The sequence below is a fragment of the Artemia franciscana genome, chromosome 17, assembly GCF_032884065.1.
Source record: "Artemia franciscana chromosome 17, ASM3288406v1, whole genome shotgun sequence".
NCBI lineage: Eukaryota > Metazoa > Arthropoda > Branchiopoda > Anostraca > Artemiidae > Artemia > Artemia franciscana.
The window spans coordinates 21,749,425-21,776,093 of record NC_088879.1 but is presented as its reverse complement, the minus strand read 5'-3'; the positions used below and the strand labels follow the sequence as shown (position 1 = coordinate 21,776,093).

Here is a 26,669-nt window from a genome sequence, read left to right as displayed (position 1 = left end):
CGAATAAAAATCCCTATACGTTGTACTTCTCTACTCGTTATTCAACATTTCCAATTTCTCCAAATTACTAAGTCCCTTTTAATTTAATTGACATCCCATTTACAACCAAAATATGTCCAAAGCCATTATAGATACAGAATTTATTTCAATTATCCATGCTAAGGAAAACATTATATATGCGGCCGCGGTCTTAGTTCAAGATGAGAATGGTAAAGAGGCGTATGCTGAAACATGGTACCTCAATTACGATTTAACAAAATTTGAACCTCATACATATAGATTTGGCTTAAAATTAGCGAATACTCCTAAATATCGACCCGCGAGAGGACAAGTAAAAATAAAATATTCAAATAAAAATAAGAAAGGAAAAAACTTAACAAGCCTTCAACTATTAATAAGAAAACTACAACAAAAATTTAATATAAGCTATTGGTTTTGCAAGGGTCCGAATCAAACCGATCTACTTTTAATTGATAAATGTAGACCACCGAAAATTTGTTATAAGATCGAGGAAAATGAAAATTGTATTAAGTACGAAGGAATTCACCGCCCCTTAGATGAAATCCGACATTACGCCAAATTTATGTATGATCCAACGTCCCAAAATTACGCAGTAAGGGGAAATAACATTTTCTTAAAGAGAAAAAAATCGGTAGAAGCAAAAAAAGACGCATATAAAGGTAAATTAAAATCAAAAAAATTCAAACAATAAACAAAATCTACAATTTTTTTTAGACGAATCACCAAAAGGACTCAAGGCGGAAAAAGGTAATTACTCATTAGATAATTAGCCTGCTTATACGTGTGACTAATACTAACCAGGAAAATGCCGAGACAAAGAACCTTAAGTAATACCGACACCCTAGAAACCAACCAAGACCTAATGTTTGCGAGACCAGAATTTTGGATTTCAAATAAAACTCTAAGTTTACCAAACCTCTCAGTAATAGACTATGAACTACGGGAAATAATCTTCGAATCTGCAATAACTAATGCAGTAAGGAACTTGGAATATAATACCTTATATTCATTATTGAAAGTTCCCGTTATTTTTAACGAGGATCTCCTAATACACGGAATAATCATCCTATTATACGGATCATTTTCACTGGAAATATTGAGCAAAGATTACGATTATAGGCACAAGAATGCTGCATACACTTTCGCAGCCCTACTCCGAGCGATGCCCCCCGTTGCGTATCCTTTAATAGCATCTTTAATACGCGAAAATTTTTGGCATATAGAACAAGAATCAGGTTTCAAAATAATATGGCCCTTAAAGTTTCTGGACTTACTACTAAATGTGAATTACAAAATTGTGGAAGATGAAAATATATTGTTGGGAATATATGAGCACTATTTGAGATACAGTACTAATTTTGACCCAATAATTGTAAAAAATTCAAGCCATTATATTTATGATGAACAGTATATGGAGTTAATAAATGTAACGACAAAATTCTACAAGAATGATGAAAATTTTGGATCAAAAATTTTGCCAGATAAAGACATTATTGTGTATGAGAAATTCCTAGACACAGCTAGCCCACTATGCTTTCGTAAGGAATTGACTTATAAAATAATTCACACGACCTCAGATGAACTCAGTCTAAAAGATCTATGCAGGAAGAAAATACGGCAAATATTAAGAAAAACGGACATTAATTATTCCATGCAAAGCCTCTATATTCCCACTTTCCTAAAGAAATACATAATGTACATGGAAAACGGACCTGGAATCAACGAAAAGGACTTCCAATTAACATTTAAAACCCCCTACCTTTTAAAGTCACAGTGCAATTTACTGGCCAATAGTGGGCCAATTTTAAGAATAACAGAAAATTATGAACTAGACGGTCCCTTTTTACCCTTTACCACCCTTATTTTTTCCTCCTCCCTTATGTAACTTTTCTAAATTTGTAGACAAGGAAGAACCGTGTAAAATAAATGAAAAATTTGGTTGGCAGAGAATAGAAACCAATACCTTAATAAACACGTCATACGCGATTCTAGAAGAAACCAGTACCAAGGTAACCGCCAATTAACTTACTAACCTGCTTATAAATAACAAAAATTGAAAAAGAACTATCATGCCATTAAATGGAACCTTAATTTATCCCAACCTTACTAGGTTGAGGAATGGGGACAGTTTTGATCTAAAAACTAGAACCATAAAAACTCCCCCCAGATACCTCAAAAACCGAACAGCTTGGTTTCCATGTAAAACACAAAGTTTGCCAAATTTGTCAAGAATTGAACACAAATTATATATTTGTACAATATACAAATATATATATTTGTAATATATATATTTTATATATTTGTATACAAATTATATATGCGAAATTAGAGAACGAAGAGGTAGTTAAAACGCGCCTAAATCCAATCATAGAAGAAGTCTCGAAAGAAATTACCAAAAGCGGAGTACGAATTGTAAATCAAGAGATCTGGAAGCCACATTTAACGTTAGTTGACCTAAGAAAAGTAAAAAAGCTAAGGAAAGAGGCACGAAAACTTCACCCCTCCTTAACTTCCAATTTTAAAAACATGAAATTTGGAAGAGAACTTGTAAACGGGTTACAATTACTATCAATTTTCGGACCCAAAAGCCAAGAAAACTATTACGAGATAATAGCAGAAGTAGCGTTTGAACAAAACACCCCTAAATGCAACTAAAAGTAAAAAAAAAAAAAATAATATAAAATCAAATGAAGTAAAAACGTTTCAGGAACAGAAAGGAGAACGAAACAGGAAATATATGGCAATAAGGTAATGATTCTTCAAAATCAATTACGCTTACCAAAACTAACATTACAAAAAAATATATATAACCTCCGTATAACTATCTTGATTCATATACTTATAGTAAGATAAATAGGTTTAGAAATTACCAAAATCGCCGGACCTGTGAACTTTACAAACTATTATAAATAAGTGTAATAGCGTATAACACACGAAAAATCTAAACTTAACACTTAGCCTACTAACCTTTAGCCTACTACTTAAAAAATAAAAAATTTGTTTCTCTTCGCATAATTTTAACAAAAAATGTCCCAAGGTTATTTAACGAAATTCAATCTCTTACCTTATGCGATCTACATGGATTCACGACACGGTCCGAACTTTGAAAAATACTTCAAATGTCAAGCTTTGAAAATACAAGCTTTGAAAACATATCAAAACACAATAACTATATTTGATAAACATTTGTTCACAAAGTATACTAATGTATCTCGCTTAGATAACAGAATATAGTCTTCCCATCTAAACAACTGAACAATGTATTGTAAAACGAGACTTTTATATAATGATAAAAGAAAACAACTTTCTTTTTAAAAGAAACTTAAACACTTAACTTTTAATTTAGTAGCTAACTAAAGTTAACTACTATATTTATTTAGTATAAGAACCAAAAATAGTCGCATCATTCTATTGAAATATTGCTACTTACAAAGTAAAACATTGTTCTTAATTTGACTAGGACTCATTCCAAATGCAAAGTGCTGTAATAAAACCCTCAATTATAATCTACTTACATCTACCTGAGGTAGTGAATACATCAAATCTAAAGGTTTTTCGAAAAGTCATAATTATACGGCACATCTTCAACCGACAAGATAATTGGGATAAGAGAGTATTTCTGCATAATGAGAAAATGCTTATTTTTTTTAACGACAAGATAATTGGGATAAGAGAGTATTTCTGCATAATGAGAAAATGCTTATTTTTTTTCTTATTCAATCATTCTTTAAAAAAAAAAAAAAATAAAAGGAAACAAGTTGTGAAACTTTTCAAATTCTTAACCTAAAGTTTAACTCATTTTAAATAAGTACAATATAGATTTGTACTACAAAGGACTAGTAGCCTACAACTTATTAATTAAGTTAGGCTAAGATCCTACTAAATTTAAAAAGGATTTAAGTCATAAGTCAAAGGTTGTTCTTCTTTTGCAACTAAACCAGGTAGTTTTAAGCTAGAATGAATTTAAATGCGAAAGAACACTTAATTTATCGAAAGTCAAACTATTATACATCAATAAGACACCCTCTCGAATTTGTGCGAGTTTTGCAAAGGCTATAATTGTTTCTCAAAGTGCATACAAAAAATGGCTGTAATAAGTTAAAAACATAGTTACTAGGTCTTACAATCTTATAATATAATAATTATCCCTACTTTTAAAGCTCCAAACTACATTAACCACCCAACCATAATTAGATCTTACCCAATTAATGCCATGAATCAAAACTTTAACAATAAAATAAGCCTATCCTTCTATTACATATACTTAATTAGTAATTTAAGCCTCAAGCCGTATCAGACACACAAGTTGTTTCATACTATTTCATACATTTATCAGATATGTGTTTTAAGCAAATTTTTCCTTGTTTAGGAAAATTTTAAACAATTTTAGTTTTTAACTATTTGGAGTTATAAAGAAGTTTAACGGCGAACCTCTCAAAATACAAGTGCTATTAATTTCTTTATATCTAGGTATTTTTGTAACTAAATAAGATAACTTTAATATAAATACTGCCAATGTCTATCCATCCCCCCCCCCCCAATGAGAGTAGAGAACATCTAATAGGTCTTGAGTTAACTCCATCCTAGACCGAAAATAAAACTTTAAAAAAAAAAAATTCCCTAATAGATTATTAGCGAGACTAAGCTAGTACTTTAATTTGCTAAATACCTAATGATTGCACCCTTGAATATTATTATTTTATCTTCCAAAAACACACACCAATTATTAATTTTCTGACAAAAAATTCAACATTTTTGAGAAAGATACATGAGACTTTAGCTACTAGGTTCTCGGATACGCCGAATACGATTATATGATTTTCGTTAAGATTCTGTGATTTTTAGGGAGTGTTCCCCCCTATTTTCCAAAAAAAAAATCCTTGTTTTTCTCTATTTAAAATAGCCCCTTTTCTGAAATGGGCGGTGCCAAAGATCTTCCGTAATGACACTTTAATCTATTCAGACACGAGTCTTCATTGGAAGAATCTTTAATATACTTTAATCCCCCAATTTAAAGTTATTGATATTTTTTAAATTAATTTTTTTAACACTATATCGTAATGACAATAGTGTGTTAGCCCCTTGAATCTATCTTCAAAAAACTCCAATAATACTTAATAAATCTCAGCGTCGCGCAATCCATTTTTTCTTCTATCATACTTTGTCAGAAATAATTGATTAAATATTAATTACAGATAAGAAAGATGATCTTAACATTTTTGATGACCGTGTGTATAGGTGCCCATACACAAGATGTCGTAAAGCATGGGATAATATTCAAACACGAAAATTCACTTCTAACTAGTAACAATGCTTGGAAAATTTTTATGAAGCTAGAACCTAAACCATTTGAAACATTATTCCAACAAGTTATAAGACTGGAGAAAAATACATTTGACCTAAAAGAATCAATTTTTCAATTTTTAAAATCAGACAAGGGACTACAAGCAAGCAAAAACAATCATAAGGAAAAGAAAGAAACATCCCCTAACTCTCCCAAGGTCAAAACAAAAAGAATAGTAGATGATTTTGATACGAAAATGGCCGAAATCGATAAAGCTATAGGATTCGGAAAAACCATTGAAAAAAGAAAACGAAGGTCAATTAACGAGGACCAAAACTCAGATATCGATAAAGAAACCCAAGATACAATTGAGCCAATCAAGGCGCAACTTAGACAAAGAAAATTTTACGATGGACAATATGCGTTATTGAACGAATTGCCCACATTATGGAATTTCTTCAAAGAACTATGGAATGGACCAAAACAAATTAACAGGGCCAAGAACAGACCAATACAAGAAAAAATAGATTTATCTGAAATAAAACCAACGAAGGTTGAAACGAGAGACATAACCAGTATTTCCCAATACACAAAGCAAACCGCTACAACTGAAACCCAAGGAACAAGCATTGTATCTGACCTCGTAACGCGAACAAATAAAATACCAGAGATAATAAGAGGTATAGAAAATATTGAAGTGGGATTAAATTCCACTAATGATACCAGCAATCCAAAATACAAGTTTAAATGTCAATATTTCTGTAGAATAATAAACGTCACAACGGAAGCTACCAAAATCAACACGACCGCCCATGTTCCACGTATTACGTCTTATACCGACGAAAGCACAAACGGATTAATGGAAATCCCCAGAAGCACCGAAAAGGAATACGAAACGACTACTTTTTGGAAATACGATACTCAGAACGAGGAAACCACAGCAGAAACTGATTTCACTCCAACAACAATCGAAACTGAACATACCCCAATAACAGAAGTGGAAGAAACATTCCCCTCGTCGAACCCCACGACGACTGACCCACAACCAATAGAGTTGGATACCTCAATATCAGAAATTACTACAAGTACTATCCCTGGTGTACTAATGCCAATTAAAAACGATGAAATTTTAATAACAGTAAGGCAACCATGGCAATCAACTAGCTGGATATGGACTTCTTCGAAAAAGGGAAGAATACAAGTTAGATGGCAAATCCCTTTTGTCGAGACAGACTATGGAAGAACACGATGTGTGGATGGAGACAAAAAATGTCAAGATGAAGGTCACTGGAGAGAATGTTGGACAATAGATGGTAAAAAAACTTGCGCGCGACTGGCCATGGCTGACGAACCAGCAAAGGATGAATTAGAACCCCTCCCGGAATTAACCATGGAGAATGCTCATAAAGTCTCAACTCATCAGGCATTCCTTATCTTATATAGACAAAGGTTAGAGGCGTTATTTGAACTATTCAATACAGAAATACAAAAACTTAAACAAAGCACTACACGTATATTCGAAGTATTTTTCCGAAGAAGTAAATATAAACGATCAACAAGTCTAATCCCGATAGTAGGAGAACTTGCTTCCCGACTATTCGGTTTGTCAACCGAAGAAGATTTGAATATACTAAGAGATAATGTTAAAAGGCTCAACACAGCCATGAATACAACACTACATGTCCAAAAAATACAAGCAAGCATAGCCAATTACCAAAAAGACAAAATCGAGGCTATATCCAAAAAAATATCAAGAACAGTCAGCACAATGAACTATTTAAAAAATGAAGTAGACAGAGTAATCTCTGATTCCAGCCTAACAATGGTGTCACTAGACATTGTTATTATGTCTTTGTTGAACTTAGCTACTGATGTCAGTAAATTTGAGTTCGCGTTATTTGAGCTAACAGGAGGTACTCTTTCTTACGACTTAGTGGATCCCTCGGATCTTAAGAACATCCTAAACGAAATAAAGACTCACTTAACATTTGGTCTCCACTTACCAGTAGAACCAGAAGTAGCTAACTTGTTTTTATATTATACAAAACTAAAGGTGCATATTACCGAGATCAATGAGCAACTATTTGCTGTAGTCACAATTCCTTTGATTAATCAACAATCCATATACGACCTATACAAAATATCTACATTTCCCATCAACATTAAAGAGACAAACTCCTTCATGAGCATCATCCCAGAAGCGGAATATATGTTAATAGATCAAGATAGAAGAAAATACGCGTTAGCAAATACCGAAGAATTAAAAGAATGCGTGTCATTTAAAAATTTGGTCTGCCAACTTACATTACCTATATATAACGTAAAGATAGGATCATGCATGCTAGATCTATTCCTAAAGGAATCGCAGCAACAAAATATTCCTGATTCTTGTGAAGCCTTAATAAGAAATACCAAAAGAGAAACTTTCATTAATTTACGGAACGACTTATGGTTATTTACAGTACCTAAAAAGACGGTAGGAACTCTATCCTGTTATAATAATACAGAAAAAATTGACCCCAGCTATCGAACCGAAATATTATTACAAGATGTTGGGACTATTACAATCAAACAAGGTTGCAGACTTGTAACTAAAGAAACAACCGTCCAAACACCTCTAATCACAACCAGCACTAACGTCATGAGCCCAAAAATAATAAATTTTCAAGGAATAAACTTGTCCTTCACGATTCCGAATATAAATGATGAAGAATCTAAAACATCCATATGGCCAAAAATAGAAAAGATCAAAGGTACAATGCAATTAACAAAAATAAAGGAAGCGTTAGATATGCAAATACCCTTATTCACTAACGAAGACCAAAGATTGAAATACGTGGAGAGCCAGTACGGTTTGTTCTCACCAAACTCATGGTATAATATTATAATCACAATATTCATGGTATTTCTTATTTCACTAACAATAAGAGCGCTACTAACAATTAACTATGGGAAAATACTGAAGAGAAAAAGGATAAACACTGATGCAATTGAGGCACAAGAGATGCATCAATTGAACCCTACTGCTCCGGATGATATTTAAGCCATTTTAACAGGGAGGATGTAAAAATCCGGGGAAATTAAGAGGTCTTTCTCCGTACGTAACATCCTTTCCCTACTGTAGAAATATTGTTGGTGTATAACAGCTAGAAGGCTATGATACAACATACTGTATTACTTTTTGGCATATACATCAAAAATACTCTTGGCAGAAAATCTTTATGTAAATATAGACCTCTAACAAGAACGAAAAAATTCGTTCTATCTTTTTATGTACAAGAGATTTAAGAGGTCATCTCTTGTAATTTTGCTGATCTATTTCAGGAAAAGGGAAAAAACGTTCCAAGGCGTGATAATTGAAAGGCTATGATGCAAAATGTATTACTTCTCGACTAATCACGCATTGGAGGTTCAATTTTTTTTTTGATTAAAATACGATCTAAAACATTAAGACCTCTATATAATCTTACATATATATATAACCCTCTTTGGTGCCGTGTTCTTATATTTACATGTAATCATAATAATATAGTAATAGTGTAGTACCAATATAACTATTTTCAGTTGCTATATGACCAAATATACCTCACGTTACTTCAAATGTACCTGAGAATTATTATAATTTAAAATTTCTTTTAAGAAATCGTACATTCGATTTCACTTTGAATGTTTGAAAAAAAAATATAATATTACTGTTATGCAATTATGTACTATTATTATGCAATTTAAAATTACAATAACGCTTTATATTATCGTATCACTAGTACCATTTTATATGTTAACAACATGATTCTGCTTGGAAATTTTTATTACAGAATTTGGCATACTACTAACATTGGCCAACAAACGTCATGGTCAAAGACTACAAAACACCTATAATGATTTATCAACCACCGAAGAATGCCCAAGACACGTCTGATTCAACCGGAAAACTATCACCCATCTATCATTTCTGACTATACGATGTAGACTAGAGAAAACGAAACATCCAGCCAGCGGGTACGACAACATACCCACGCAAATACACCATTAGTGAACCCAATTCAGGAGATCCTAAGTCCTAATTTTTTAACTTAGGAATCACTTAACAAGTAAGGTGTTAGATAGTACTCCAGTCTATTGAATTAAATTAAGATAACGCAAAAGACAATTAAGATAACGCTTAAATGCAGAAGAGAGCGGGAGCAGAACAGAAGAACTGTAGTACCGGCCGTACCTTTGTACTTAAACTGCTGGGGATAGGTGATTCTGAGTCCCGCGCTTCCCATTTTGTAAAAGCGTAAAAACAAAAACATTATGTAACTTTTGCTAAATGGTGATAAATTAGAAAATGACAATATATTTGTTCAATCAGTATATAGGGCAAGGACACGAAAATTGTGATTGGTGTGAAACTAATATCCAGAACTAATAAGTGATGAACATTTAAAAAAACAAAAGTGCCAAATAGTGAATCATAAATTTAAGTAAATAAAAGTGCCAGTGAAAATCTTATTATATTACGTCGTGTATTTTTATTCTTATTGTTAAAATACCTGGGATCAATTAAAAATCAGATTAACAGTTAAAACAGTTAAAAGATATAAAGTAAAAATGAACAATTGGAACCAGGTATTCGAGTGTAATAACAGTTAATGTCAAGTGTTGTGTTTAAATGATTTTTTTTTTAGTGCTAGGTGCAGGACATATATATATAAGGTGTAGGAAAATATTTCTTAAATTTTAATCATCATTTACAAGGTTATGGAATTATAATAAAATTTTTATAAACAATAAGGAATAAAATGCAATATTTAAAAAGAGAGATTAGACTGATTGATGGGGACATCAATCTACAATGGGAAAGGGGATATGTAACATATAGACCAGCCCCCCCCCCTGTATAAAATTCAGGACCAAATCCCTCATTCACATCCCCTTAGAAATCCTCAAATATAGGACCAAATCTCTCATCCATACTCTTCTAGGAACTCTTAAATTCAGGACTAAATTTCTCAGTCACACCCCTTTAGTAAATTTCAATTTGAAAAAGGTTTGGATAAAATCATTTAGAATTTAACAGTTGCTAAATTTATCAAGTCTGCATAATCCTACGCAGTTAAACTACGTGCATTTAGATAAGTGAAAGGTTACTTAACAAGTCAAGTAACCAGTTATTCTGACCCCTGAGTTTTTCAACAGTCTGCATAGTCCAACGCAATTAGACTATGTGCATTTAGATAAAAAAAATGTTACTTAACAAAGTAACCAGTTATTCTGACCTATGGGTTTTTCTCAAAACCAAAAGAGAAATCCTTGCCAAAGAAAAGCTTTTGGATGCGTGACTAGTCACATAATTAAATATTACCAATAGTAGTGGAGGTCAACTTCCACAGGTCACTAAGCCTGTCTGGCGGGTGTTTGTTCAGAGAAATCGCGCGTTGGATATATGAGCCCAACGCAAGGGCAAAGAGTTAGTTTTATGGAAGGATTCGAATGCATTAGATCAATTTCTCATGTTCACCTTTTAGTGCAATAAGACATTGAAGCTATCTTGTCAAAAGTTGTATATTGTAAGTAAATAAACCTTATTGTATTTAATCATCTTCTGTCTATGTATTAGGGCATCAGGTACAGTTCCTCTAGCTTTCAGGCACGGTCCCAAGGGAATCTATATTTGTTTCAAGAGACCTCGAACAACACCGAGATGGTTCTGTCTCCCAGGTTACCGGGGATTCTATACGAAGCCTTTTTATTTTATTAATAATTTAGCTCCCATATCCACATCAAACTATTAAGACTTAGAAAAGTCCCAAGCAACTCCACGCAAACCCCCTTTAAAATAAACACTAACTAATTATTTAACAAAACCACCCCGTAACACTCTGTCATATTTTTTTTTACCTCTGAAACAGCACATTTATCAGCCATGTTTTTCTTGAGGTCACCAACATGCTCTTTGACTTTATCTATCCTAGCAGTAATGTCATTTCTGAGCTGTTCCACCACACCTTTCACTATTTATGCAAAACTCAAGGCACTTAGGACCTTGGAAGTTATTAGATTTGAAATTTCTGCAAACAAAAGGGGGTCAGCTGGGGCACTAGAGTGTGTGCAAAATGGACAGTACCACTACATATCTCCAAAATTTGAAATTTTTGTGAAGAATTCATATTCTGGGATGGACATTTTAAGGCAGTCTATGTGAAGCCATTTTTCACATCCATCACACAAAACAGCTTTTAGAGTGTTGATCAAGACCCACTTTGCAGCCTGTACAGAAATCTAGGGCCTTGGTTGGACTACACAACTTCCATTTGCAATCTTGTTTAGAAGCCATGCTAATTTGCAAAGGGGCTTCCAAAACTTTGGAGAGGGGAGAACGTGTGATTTTGGACCTGTGGGAAGTGTAGATACTTGAATTGCCTATCCCCAGCAGTTTAAGGATAGATGTCAAGCTGGTACCAATATGACTCTTCTTGTTCATTATCACTGTCTTCTGGACAGGTTTATTTTCTATATAAAAATAAGCAACTCCGTACACTTAATCTGTGAATTGCCAAAAAACAAATACTAGGCATCTATACACCTGCAACATTGTATAAAATCAACAGTAAACAAAGAAGATACACAAGTCCCAAGGGAATTGAAGAGGGGTAATATGCCACTACACTGGCTGTAGATTCAAAACAACCAAAAGGTGTGCAGATTCTATAATGAAAAGTCAAGTAGACTACCTGACTGCTAGGGTGAGGGTAAAATAGCAAACTTTGAATTTTTTGCAGCTCTGAAGTACTTTTGCCCTTTGGGATACACACATTAACACATGCTTCAATTGGGATGTGGTCAGAGTGACTTCCCATTAGCACACTCACTGTGCCACTCATGTTTAGTGTGCATGCAACATAGTCTATATTTGACAATACAACTAGCATGTACAAATGCTAAATCTTTGTCTTTTGGGAGCACACAATACCAACTTTCAAGTGCACTTAGGGTCACCAGGGACCCAAGAGATAAGTTGTCAACTAGATTACAGTTATAGTCTCTGATTACAATGCATTCCAGTTTAGACAGCATAATAGTCCTGCTGCACTTTGCAAGAGCTTGCACTGCTGTCAAGAATTGGTTATCTAATTCTTTGTCACTGTAGTTTGTAGGAAGGTAGACATTGACAATCACAAGATTCCCAGCCCTTATAGCCATAAAGTTATAAGCTGTATCAATTCTCTCAGAATCAACAGCAGAACTTGATATATGAATAAACAATAACAAATACATATGGTTGCATAATTTTGAACCCTGGATATATATGTATTAAACTGTGAGATAAAACTGTTTTTCTTTGTTTTTTGCATTTTCTCTGGTCTTGTGTTACCCTAGGTGTTGATTTAAGGGACCTACCTCAGTGCTGTGATTGATATATTTAGACTTTTGGGCAATTCATTTTAATTTCAATTCTCCAGGGAATTGCACATCTTCCCGTTCTTCATTAAGCGCTATCAGTGTTGAATTTTTCCGCCAGCGTTGCCGCTCATTCTGAAATTATGGCGTCCAATAGCTCAAAACGCCTAAAACCCGCAACACCCTAAAAAGGAGTCGATAAGTGTGCTGTCTCTGGTTGTGTTCTGAGTGAGTCCTCGCCAGCCATTCAGTGTGATGAATGTGATAAATGGCTCTGTGCAACATGTCTAGGAATGAGTACAGCCGAATACAACATTTTCTGCAAAATGAATGAAAGACTTGGAAGTATTTGGACATGCCATTATGTAAAACAGGTTCCAGTAAGCCTGATGTTCCAAATATAGTGAAAAGCACTCTCGAATCCCATTGTAGTGAAATGCGTGACATGTTTGCTGGTTTCAGATCTGATATGCAGACTTCTTTGGACACTGTGAGGGCTCAGGTGGAAACACTTGAGATGGCTATACAATCAAAGGTTTCCATAGATGATGTGCAGAAACTTGTGGAAAACTCTATAACCACCCGTCTCGAAACAGACGTCCGCAAAATAGTGAGACAAGAGCAAGACAGAAACAGAAGACGACTTAATCTGATTGCCTATGGCGTTCCTCTGCAAACCAACGATGCTCAGTTCATCTCAACTTACTTAAAAGATGAATAATCAATTAATGTCGGGGCTATTACTAACTTGAAACGTCTACCTAATGGTAAGAATGCAAATACCATAGACAGACCCAACCCAATCCTTTTTTCTATAAATGATTACAAAATAAAAATGGATATATTGAAAGCCTCAAGAGAGAGGAGGGGGAGTATCTCATTCTTTGCTGATGCATCCAATGAAGACCGCCAGAGAAGGAAAGAGCTAATTGAAGAGATAAAGAGGCGTGCAGCAGCTGGTGAAAAAAACCTTTTCATCCATGATGGCGCCATCGTGTCAAAAAACGTGATCCCCCGGGGGGAGGGAGTCCTTCCCCCCCCCCTCGCTCGATGGTTCACTAGACTTACCCATATCCCTTGTAAATAGTGTAAATAATGCATCAAGCCTAGCCAGAAAGACTTCTATAAGTTCAACCTTTTGTTTCCGCGGCTTCAGTTTTGAGCTCTGTCTCTCCATCAAGTGCTGCATCTGATTCGTCTGAGACCAACTACGTCACTGCTAGTTCGGGCGACGAAAATCCATATCAGAGTTCAAAAGCCGGAACTAGCAACAGCCCAGTCGGCCAAAGAAAACGGACGCAACTAAGAATATTATATACAAACATTGATTCTTTAGTGCCAAAACTCTCAGAACTAAAAGTGTTACTTTATGAAAAGGATGTAGATGTTTTCTGTGTTTGTGAGGCGTGTCCTAAGAACTCTTTGACCAAATTGGATGACGCACATATTCAAATCCCTGGATACTTACTCCTGAGCAACCTAGATAGTAACCTGTGTCGAAGAGGAGTGGCTATCTACACTAGGCTTGGAATTAAGGTAGATAAAATTGATTTTTCTATTTCTCAACCTACTAATACTTGGGTGGAACATGTATTAGTTAGACTTCTAATTGGATTTGAAATTGTGAATATTGGTGTGCTTTACTGTAGCCCATCAGCTCCAAACCAACTAGTATCTCACCAAGCAGTTTCTAACGTAATACAGATCTTATGTAATCTAAATTCATCACTTGTGCTTTATGGTGATTTTAATATGCCAGAAGTTCGTTGGTTTGAAGGTATTGGGTACTCACCCCCTAATAACCCCTCCTTCACAACCATCCAAACCCTTGCTGACAACTTCCTAACTCAGATAATAATGCAACCCACTAGATTTAGACATTCACAACAACCATCATTACTTGACTTCCTTATTACCAATGACCCTGAGAGGATTACTTCCACTTGTTACCTCCCAGCTATTGGTGCAAGTGACCACATATGTATAATGAATGACATTAATATTAACCATAGTCGTGATGATAAACTTAAGAGAACTTTTACCAATTATGCTTTAATCCATGAAGAACTAGCTAATATAAATAGGGATGAGGGATTATCAGATGAGACAGACATTGAATCTAGTTGGAATCATTTTATGTCTACTTTACTAGGTGCATGTAGGAAGCATACAAAGGTTTACTGGTCAGATAAACCAAAGAATCTTCCATACCTTCCCAGGAATATTAAGAAAATTATCAGAAAGAAAAATAGAGCATGGAATAAATACCTAAAATGCAAGTGTAACAACCATCACAACAAATTCGCCATGCTCCAAAACAAGCTGAGAAACATGACAAGAAAAGTTATCCAAGACCATGAAGAATCTATTGCAAATGAGTCAAAGAAAAACCCAAAAAAGTTCTGGTGCTATGTTACAGCTAATAACCCTTCCCGTTGACGCACCAACAGGCTAAAAAAATCAGATGGCTCCAGTACTACTGACCCGAAAGAAATCGCTGATTGCATGAATGCCAGATTTTGCACAAACTTCACCTCTAAGCCACCTGACATTACACTCCCAACCATACCTCCTGTAACAGTACACAACCCAATGTCCCCTGTAATCATTACTCAAGAAGATGCATTTAAAATACTAAGAAGTTTAAACTCCAACAAAGCTGCTGGACCTGATAATCTCCACCCTCGGCTTTTGATAGAATCTGCTGCTCACATTTCCCTCCCCCTTTCCAGAATATTCAACATGTCCCTGGCCAAAAAGTCAGTACCAAATGATTGGAGAACAGCAAATATTATACCAATTTTTAAGAAAGGTGACAAGGATAACCCAGGAAATTATCGACCAATAAGCCTAACCTCAGCCATTTGCAAGATCATGGAAGGTATCATTAACCATGCTCTTATAAATTATTTAGAAGAAAATACACTTATTAGCGATAGACAACATGGATTTCGCAGGGGCAGGTCAATCAACACCAACTTTATTCACTCATATGATCATGCACCTAAAATTTTGGATATGGGTAAACTGGTAGACATTATCTTACTCGACCAAGCCAAAGCCTTTGACAAAGTTGAACACTCATACCTGTTGCTGAAGCTTAAAGCTTATCAGGTGCATGAGGATGTGATTGATTGGATTGGAGCATCCCTAACTGGCAGATCTCAACGTGTCATGATCTACACTGATAATGGCGATCCAGTTTTCTCCTCCACTTCCCCGGTTATAAGCGGCGTCCCACAGGGAACCATCCTTGGGCCAACATTGTTCAGCATATATATTAACGACTGTACAACTTATCTATGCAACCTTTTAACATTATATGCTGACGACTGTAAGCTCATTGGGCCTGCTGAAACTGAAGAAGAAAGAGCCTGCATTCAGCTGGACCTTGACAGGCTATCAACTTGGGCCCTACAATTCAATGCAACAAAATGCAAGGTACTGCACTTAGGGCACAATAACCCCCACCATCCCTACCATATAGGGTGTGATCAGTTGGAAGCAGTTGCCGAGGAAAGAGACTTAGGCATCATTGTGGACAAAAATTTAAAATTCCACAGCCACACTCAGGCTCAGGTTGCAAAAGCTAATCGAGCTCTCGGACTCATTAAGCGCTCTTTTGTAACCAGAAAGTCATGTGTGGTTATAAAACTTTATAAATCCCTTGTCTGTCCCCACCTTGAGTTTGGCTTGACTTTGGCCTTTCCCCAAAATAAAATGGACACAAGAGCCCTTGAAAGTGTCCAAAGGAGAGCAACCAAACTGGTCCGTGGCTTAAATAATGTCCCTTACCAGGATCGCCTAGGATCTCTGAGACTTCCAACCCTCACCTATCAAAGATATAGAGGAGATGTGATCATGGCACACAAAATTTTCAAATCCGGTCACCTGAACCAGATCTTCACCCCCTCTTTGGCTAACAATTCAAGAGGTCACAGTCTTAAGCTTCACCTGCCTGGATGTCGGAGAAGGGAATGACGTGGTTTCTTTTCCATTTGGGTGGTCCCCCTCTGGAATAGCCTATCCAAGTCTACCATCCAAGCTGAGACACCCCACTCCTTCAAGGCTGGAGTCGACAGGGACTGGGAGAGGGCCGAGTGGAGGCTGGACTGGGAAGCTAAGCCAACATAATTACATCACTCACCACCAGCAAGAACTACAGGAGGATCTACCACCTTATCTCGCTGGCAAATGCGATTTAAGGTAATTTAAGGTAATTTAAGAACTATATATGATTGCTAGTCCACCAGAAGGTGGACTATTCATTATGGGTTTTAATCCTATTGATATAGAGTAATGTATGCACAAGAAGAAGGTAATATGTGACAAGCTTTGCACAAGAATTTTTGTTTTGTGAAAATGTAGTTGGAAACAATACCAGGCTGCAGCCAAGTAAGCAATGTGCTGTTATAACCTGTGAAACTTTTGCCAGAAGAAAGATCACAAAAGCATGTTTATTGGTTTTATTTTTTTTTTTCTTTCTTTCTTTCATTTCTTTGCAAGGGAGATCATATCAAACCAATGGTCAAATAAGATCAGGAAAGGGTTTGCTAAAATGGAAATAACAGTTCTAGATCCCCACTTTATGACCATCACAACAGGAGGGTAACTAGATTTCCCCTCACACCCATGTTCCTTTTTCCTGAAGTCCTGATCAGAGATTTGAGATAGCCATTTTGATCAGCACAGTTGAAAGGTTAAGTAATCATGCCTCCAGGGAGGAGAGAACCCCCTGCAAGTCCCTGAGGAAAGGGTTGCAAGTTTTGAAATTTGTCCTGCATTCACATATAGTATTTACTATAGGGAAGTAAAGACATTTTTTGGGGAGGGTGATTTTTCTGTGAGAAAAATTCTCCATGTGGGGGGGGGGGGAATTTTCCAACAGGAGAATTTACCAAGGGGAAGGAAGTTTCCAGGGATAAACTCTCAAAGGAAAACAATACTTAAGGGAATTTCTTAGAATTCTTATATGAGTCATTTTATTTTACCTACTTTCTCTGCCAATTCAACATTTGAAGATGTTCTGGGAAATAGCCCAAATACAAGGGCTTGAAAGCTTACCGTATTTGGTATTAATAAATAAATAATAAATAAATAAAATTTTCAGAGGAGTTGAAGTTGTCAGGTAGATATTGCCATCAGAGAAACTTCACATGGGAGAAACCTTACATTAAGGGGAAAATTTTCTGCAGAGGGATGATCTCTGGCATAATTTGAAAAACAATTAGAAATTAGAAGGAAAACAATTTTTTAAACAAAAATAGGCTAAAAATAATTTTCCTGGTGGAATTGTCTGCAAATTTTTTTTTTTTTTATGGGGAAATTTTAGCAGGGGTAGAGTTGTCTTGGGGAAGCAGGATCTGGCATGGGAGAAACTTTCCAAGGAGGAATTTTCTCAGGGGAAGATTGTATATTGAGAGAAAAGGTGTATTATCTAACATTATTTGAAAAATGATCAGAAACTAGGCTAAATTTAAAAAAAAATAACTTTCCAACTAAAAGTAATGAGCAGCATTAAAGCAAGCAGAAATTATCCTGTATATGAGGGTGGATCCCCCTCCTCAATACCTTGCTATTTATGCTATTTTTAACTTTTTGTCCTGGTTATTTCAAAACAACTCTTGAAACACAAAAGGCATTTAATTCAAGTCAGGAGATTTTTGAAATATAAAAAGAAACTTGGCATGAAGAGCAAGGTATTGAGTCAGGGTTTTCCCCTTATATAAGGAAAAAAATTTATCCTCTAGTAAGTTTAAATGTTGCTCCTGGCTTCCAGTTGAATAAAATATTTTTTATTTAATCACTGAAAGGCTGAGCCAACTCTAAGGGGAAAATATTGACATTTTACTGATTTGAATAGCCAAAAATAGCCATCATCTGATTTTTCTTTATCCTGAGCCCAAGTAATTCCAAATCAGGGTTTTGTAAAGTCCATTCATGTAATGAGTCTTTTTATTTTATTTAAAATCTGGAAAAAAATTTCAGGACAGGCCTACTCTTTAATTACACATTTCATTATTGAATTTTGCCAAACCCTACAGTTAATCTGAGCAAAAAATTTATGAGAATTATCAAAACCAATATATCAATTACTGAAAGTAAAAATATCAATATTGTTTAATCAAAATATTGTTCAACACTCCTTGTTGGTGATTTCTCTTAGCAACCTAGTTGAGAAGGAATCGTGGTCAGAGAACAATTCTTAATTGTTACTTTTGCAGACAAATTGCAGTTAATTTAACTTGAAGGTGCATCCACTATGAGATAAAGGGATTGAATTACAATAAGAATACCATCAGAAAGTATTGACCATAATTTGTCTGCATATTAGGCCAATGAAGTATGCCAAAGAATTGTTTTTTTTTAAATAGCCTAACTCCTTCTTAAGAGCCCCAGTTCTAGGCTTTGCCTGTCTGTATTTTTGTTTTAGCCTGTCTCATTTTGGAGAGCCAACACTGTACAAGATCATAGGCTGCTGTACAGCCACTTACCAAGATCATACAAGACTGTTAGCCTAGGCAACCTGCTTAAACTAATGTTGGGACACAGCCCAGCCTGGTAATTAAAATGAATAAACAAAAGGAATATACCTGTATGATGTTTCTAATTAAGCCAGAATCAGCAACATTGCTGGTATCAGGTTCATCATCTGATGAAAATTCACCCTTGTTTGATATTACTGGGGCTACATACTCATCATACAGCTTAATATATTCTTCTTTCTTTGCAGACAAAGGTGGGGTTGAAACACCATGATTGATTAGAACATTTTTTAGTTGTTCCTTGGTATGATTTGACATTTTATATCAAAAATGTGACAAAAATTTAAAGGGAAAACTGTAAACAAATTATGGCAATGAAAATAGTGAATTTCTTCTCAGTTAAATTGAAATCCCTAATACTCAATTGTCCACTTCTTAAAGTGTTTACTTTTTGCTACTCCTTTTGTTTGTTTTCATCATCACAGAGATAAAAAAAAGGACCTTTTCTCTGTCTCTATCTGTTGTATTTATCAATTCTTGCTTTACTATTTTTTATATTCTAAAATAATCTACAGTAACACAGACTTTGAGCTAACTCACTGTATGACTTACAATGCTTCTAACATTTGTGGACACATAGCTTTCTCAAAGCACACTACAAGTCCCACACAGATTGATTGAATCTTGATGGTGTTACACAAAGAACTCCCATGTGGGGAGTTCTTATTTTATTTAAATCCTAAACAAAATTTCAGGACAGGCCTACTCTTGGTAAAATTCTAGTTAATTGACTTCTTGCTATCTCGGAAATGGTTTAGGTTAGGAAAATAAAACTTTCAGGGATGAATCTACAGACTAAAGAATGCCCAGGAAGGTATTTTAAAGTACCCACCTCCACTCCTTCTCCCTCTAGAGGGCCCTGAAATTTGCCCACATGACAGGTATATACCTATTGGAGTTTTGACAAAACAACATTTTACCTTAATTTACAGTTACTAGTTGCCTTTTCTCTGCCTTTAGTTCTTGAAATATAATTCCTGTTATTTGAGTAGAATTTTGAGCCATATCAATGTTTTTTTCAAAAATTTAGGACATGTATTTGCATATCTTTAAAACCTTATAAAATGGAATTGAGCAAAGTTATGAAGCTGAAAATAATGTTATTATACTTCAATTAAGCAGAAGATCTATTTTGCAAGGTACATCTATTTTGCAATTTACAGTTACTAGTTGCCTTTTCTCTGCCTTTAGTTCTTGAAATACAATTCCTGTTATTTGAGTAGAATTTTGAGCCATATCAATGTTTTTTTCAAAATTTAGGACATGTATTTGCATATCTTTAAAACCTTATAAAATGGAATTTAACAAAGTTATGAAGCTGAAAATAATGTTATTGTACTTCAATTAAGCAGAAGATCTATTTTGCAAGGTTTCACTTTTAAAACACACATATTTTCAAAGGTCTTCATAGGTCAGGGCCCTCTAGAGGGTGGAGTGGAGGTAGTGGCTTCAAAATACCTTCCCAGGGCATACTTTAGTCTGTAGATTCATCCCTGAAAGTTTCATTTTCCTAACCTAAACCCTTTCCGAGATAGCAAGAAGTCAATTAACTAGAATTTTACCCTACTCTTTAATTACAAATTTCATTATTGAATTTTGCCAAACCCTACAGTTAATCTGAGCAAAAAATTTATGAGAATTATCAAAATCAATATATCAATTACTGAAAGTAAAAATATCAATATATTGTTTAATCAAAATATTACCACAACACTCCTTGTTGGTGATTTCTCTTAGCAACCTAGTTGAAAAGGAATCATGGTAAGAGAACAATTCTTAATTGTTACTTTTACAGACAAATTTGTAGTTAATTTACCTTGAAGGTGCTTCTACTATGAGATAAAGGGATTGAATTACAATAAGAATACCATCAGAAAGTGACCATAATTTGTCTGCATATTAGACCAATGAAGTATGCCAAAGAATTGTTTTTTTTAAATAGCCTATCTCCTTCTTAAGAGCCCCAGTTCTAGGCTTTGCCTGTCTGTATTTTTGTTTTAGCATGTCTCATTTTGGAGAGTCAACACTGTACAACATCATAGGCTGCTGTACAGCCACTTACCAAGATCATACAAGACTGTTAGCCTAGGCAACCTGCTTAAACTAATGTTGGGACACAGCCCAGCCTGGTAATTAAAGTGAATAAACAAAAGGAATATACCTGTATGATGTTTCTAATTAAGCCAGAATCAGCAACATTGCTGGTATCAGGTTCATCATCTGATGAAAATTCACCCTTGTTTGACACTACTGGGGCTACATACTCATCATACAGCTTAATATATTCTTCTTTCTTTGCAGACGAAGGTGGGGTTGAAACACCATGATTGATTAGAACATTTTTTAGTTGTTCCTTGGTAAGATTTGACATTTTATATCAAAAATGTGACAAAAATTTAAAGGGAAAACTGTAAACAAATTATGGCAATGAAAATAGTGAATTTCTTCTCTGTTAAATTGAAATCCCTAATACTCAATTGTCCACTTCTTAAAGTGTTTACTTTTTGCTACTCCTTTTGTTTGTTTTCATCATCACAGAGATAAAAAAAAAGGACCTTTTCTCTGTCTCTATCTGTAGTATTTATCAATTCTCGCTTTACTATTTTTTACATTCTAAAATAATCTATAGTAACGCGGACTTTGAGCTTACTCACTGTACGACTTACAATGCTTTTAACATTTGTGGACACATAGCTTTCTCAAAGCACACTACAAGTCCCACACAGATTGTTTGGATCTTGATGGTGTTACACAAATAACTCCCATGTGGGCCAGGGTGCAACACCACCCCGACTTTCAGGCATTTGGTGAATCTTTGCCGAAGGCAAGAATCTCTTTTTTTCTACTATTTGTCCCTTTGTTTCCTTTGTGGTATGATGTGGCGCGTGTATTTGATTCCCATTTGTTACCCAATCGTTGTGAATTCGGTAGATTTACCAGGCTAGTAAAATCGAACCGGTCTGGCATTCGCAACTTTCAAATGAACTTAGTGACAAAATCGAGTCGGTCCAAAAGCGTTCGCTCAGGATCATTTACAAAGAAGGCAAAATTCCATACTCCTTCCTCCTTAAAGCTGCACGCATTACCACCTTAAAAGAAAGGAGGGAAAAAATTTGCCTGCTTTTCGCTAAATCAGTCATTTCCAATCCCCGTACTGAGGACTTACTCCCTGATTTTCACAATCCCACTAGACTCCGACTTTCTCGGTCAGCCTCCTTAGCAATCCCAACTTACCCTCAGATCCATGCTGTTACAGAGAGGTTTCGTAAAAGTTTTATACCCTTTATTCTGGAACACGTTGATAATAATTCGTGATTATGTACTTGCCAAATTCCCCTTTTCCTCTATTGCCGTTCTTATTTGTTGATTTACTGCAATGTTTTTGTAATTTAATTGTTAAGTTTACTGATTTGCCCTTCATCTTTGATGATTTTGCTTTTTTAATTTCTTTTTAAATTTAAGTGTTTGACTTAATGTACTGTTTTGAATTTTTTTTTTCTTAGCTTTTACTGACATATAAAGCGAATTCGGCTCTATAGAGCTTGTGATAGTCTTTTGAAAATAAATATTATCTTATCTTATCTTACCTGTCTAATTCCAAATTCTGCGATTTGATGTGTTTATTTTTCTCCCATTTGGTTGTTGTATTCGGTGCATTTAATAGTTCTGTCTTACTATTTCCACTCATTTGAAAATTAAATAATTTGACATCGTCTTTTCGGATCATTGGACTTAATCCGTATTTCATGAAACATTTTAAAAATATGTTGTTGTGTGTAGTTAATAAAAAACAAAATTTGATTGTTCTACTGTGCCTGATCTGTAAATAAATTCGTAATAAAATAAATTCGGTTATTTTTTGGCTCCTATCTGATCCTTAACCAAACGAACAGAGTTTGATAAGGATATCCAACCCGATATTGAATTCTCAAGCTAAGTGGTTTAACGTTATATCGTAACTGTTTAGTTTGGCTATTAGTCAAAAAGCCAACTGAGAAAGTTAATGGAGAATTCCAGACGAATGGATAAAACGATATAAGAATTCAAAAATTATTAATGATGCAAAAAAAGTAAAATTTCACATTTTACGAAAATTTTTAACAAACTAAGCAACTAATTGTTTTCCTTCACATGTTTTAAAAAGAAGAAAAAATCAATTAAACTGACATCCCATTTCTTAAATTATTTAATTTTTTTAATGCACACTCAAAAATTTTTAATTCTCTACTAGAAATTGTTGTTTAATTGGGGAGGAAAGAATAAATCTTTCAAAAAGTCTGAAAGATGATGTTTAACACGACTAAAATATAAACTTTAGCATCAGCTTTTGATAATGTAATCGTCAGTAAATCGAACATTTTTAATAGTGTTTCTAGGAGAGTGTTTAAGAAGGCGAATGAGAATTTAGTACATGGTTAGATTTGTTTCTAATGACGTACTTGTGGTTTTGTGAAGTTTGCTTAGATAATAGTTTTTCTGATATTTGCTTGGAAATATGATGTTCTGATAAGAACTGTAGTTTTTTAGCTATTGGACCCAGCTGTCTAACCATCAAATCGTCACCTGAAAGCAGTTATGCCGATTATTGCAATTGTTGATTATCCTATGTAGGAGAACAACTGTGACAGGACGTAAGATCCAGATGTATGGCCATCTTGTATTAACAAAAAATCTTGTATTAGATCTTGTGAAAGATCTCGTATTATCTTGTGTAAACAAAGTTCCTTTTTGAAGTGTCTAATTAACATTACTGTAAGACGTTTTTAACTGCCTGTATTTTGCAGTTCTCCTTTGCTGAATCGTATATTCTTTAAAGCACTTTTACCGGATCACATACAGCATGGTCCATTTTGCCGAAAATTGCTGATTTGCTGAAAAAAAGTTGGTGACATGGTTCCGATTGAATGGAGGCTTTATACAATCCTGGGCCCATCTTGATCACAACATGGTTTTCAGCACTTGGCGATGCTCTTTTATCAACAAAAGTCGAAATCCTACAAAGACAATCTCAAGTCTATCACCTCCAACTCATTACATAGTAATATGTATCAATATTATGCTATTACGTGGATGGCAACACCAAGTAGATAAATCAGAAAGGAAGTCCAGAATAAGTATCCATTAATCGGAATCTTGTAAAAATGTTGTGTCGTTTACTAGGCTATAATTTCTTCGAGCAGCACCGCTTCTCAAATAGGAATAGAGTTGACCGCAAAGTCCACATTCTTGCAGGCACCCTGACAAGGATAAGTTAGTAGGCCTACCTTGCCCTGACCGTTGGCCATAAATCTGGATCTTACGTCCTGTCACAGTTTTCCTCCTACATAGGATAATCCCACAATGGTATTTTGTATTACAATGCAATTCAACCCATCTGGGTCATCCCCTTTCATAATGCTCTGAATGTTTCAAGTTAACTCTCTAAGCGGTTCCTGAAATATTGCTAACGTGCCCATTTTAACATCTGTATGCGCAAAATGTATTTTTATCTAGTGAACTTCAATCAATCAATCAATTTATTAATACTAAGAAACAATTGCAAACGTAAAGCAGCTATTAAGCCCAAGAAGATTTTCTTGTTGAGAACTTCCCCTTCAACAGTTCCTGAAATTGTCACCTTAGTACCTTTAGGCATAGTAGATGTCGCAGCAGAAGTGATAGTTGTATTAGTAATAATAGTGGTAGTAGAGGTAGCAGTAGCAGTAGTAGCAGGGTGCACATATTTACTTTTTGTCAGTTAATCAAACCCTTCATTATTTCTTAAGTTTCCAATTTAATACTCTTAGCAGTTTCTGAATTAAGCCCTTTTAGCAACCTGTTTGTACGTAGTGTATTTCAATATAGTTTAATACTGGGACAAGATTCTCAAAAAGTTTCACCTTGACATCCTTGGCCTTTTTGAATACCACAGGTTAAATATACCCCCCTTCCCAACTACAAGTGCTAAATGTAAACAATAGGAGAATTGCACAACTTACTGCTTTTGCTAAAAGGGTCGCGAGTTTTTGTCATTCCAAGAGTCATAGTTGCCGATGAGCTTAACAAAATGGCTATCTAAAAATTCTTTGCAACGAGCCTTGGTAAAAAAACAAAAACAATAACATATGGACCGCACATCGCTCTTTATTCAGACGTGGCTAAACCGCTGCCTATGATGTTGTGTAATCAAGTTTACCAATGAAAAGTCTTTGTAACTTCATGGGTCTCTTTTACCCCGCTAATTGCTTTCGAAGTTAAATATCATTCATCCCAAGTGATATTTTTATAACCCCTGCTAGTCCAGATAATTGATCGTCAGATTAAGCCGGGTAACATATCTTTTGACTTTCGAAATACAATGTTTGAAGTTACAAAATTGTAAGAATTTGTGGCTTGAAATTTTATAAGAAGTATTCTTGCTTTTTTCTTCTTGAATTTTCCTGTGCTATAGCGTGCGAAGTTTCTGCTAAACTTTAAGTTCAATTTTACTGATGGACAACCTTTTGTAATTTGACTCATTGTACAGTGCTTTCCAGCTAGAAATTAACAAATAACTTAAATTAGAGAACTACGGAGTAACGGTTCATATTCTATAGGGTAAAAAAAGGTCTTTTTTTAATTACCAACTTGGTGGAACTAATGAAAAATTTGAGAGCCATGGCTAATTAAAACACAGCCAAGACCTGTAGTCTCTGTAAAAAGCAAAGCTAGCATAATTTTTTCGTTGTTCTAAAATGATTATTTTCACTTCTTGACAATCACGTCTACCATCCGTCCTAGGGCTAAAGTGAGGTAAAACGGTATACAGTAAGGGTCACTAAAAAAATTTATCAGTTCTCTGAGCCAGTTGAAGGCAATTTAACGTTTAAAAATGATTTAAGGATTTAAACCAAACTTATCCACAAGATTTGCAGGCAGTTGGGTGACCGATATTGTTCATATTATATAAGCTGTGTCTAATGGGAAAAGCCTACTGGAATTACATGTTGGTGGCCAAGATTTTTTGGATGTCCAGTTGACTTGAGGATGAAACGAAGAACTGAGAGATGTTCAAACGCTTCGAGTTTTGCCTAGTAGGAAATGCCCGAAGAATCGTAGTGAGGCGACCAAGATTCTTAGTTTGACTCATGACTGACTCAATGTTCATTGGATTTATAGGCACTTTTCAAACGTCCTGAGTTTTGTCTATTGGAAAAGCCCACTGGAGTCAGAATGGGTTAATGACATAGATTTTAGGTTGAAAGCTTATGAGCAAAAGGTCGCCTGAACTCGCAGGCTGAATAGGCAACCTAGGCCTATCAATCTATGAGGTTTATAGGCTTAATAAACGTAGGAAGTGATAATAAGGGAGAAATGAAAAAGAACCTCTTCTAAAAATGCATAGGACGGACCACTAATTTGACTCATTTTCAATCGACCTCCAAACAACCGATTTCCCATAGTTTGGCAACATGCAT

General features: G+C 35.0%; 1 protein-coding gene across 1 annotated transcript in view; it reads right to left on the bottom strand.

Annotated features, from left to right (window-relative positions):
* LOC136037999 (lamina-associated polypeptide 2, isoforms beta/gamma-like) overlaps nt 1-19,556 on the bottom strand; it is a 56,945-nt gene extending 37,389 nt beyond the window's left edge. The window contains exon 1 of the mRNA XM_065720913.1: nt 19,282-19,556. Within this exon, the coding sequence (XP_065576985.1) occupies nt 19,282-19,491 (210 nt within the window). The 5' untranslated portion in view covers nt 19,492-19,556. The remainder of the gene's footprint in view (nt 1-19,281) is intronic.
* Nucleotides 19,557-26,669: the final 7,113 nt, after the last annotated feature.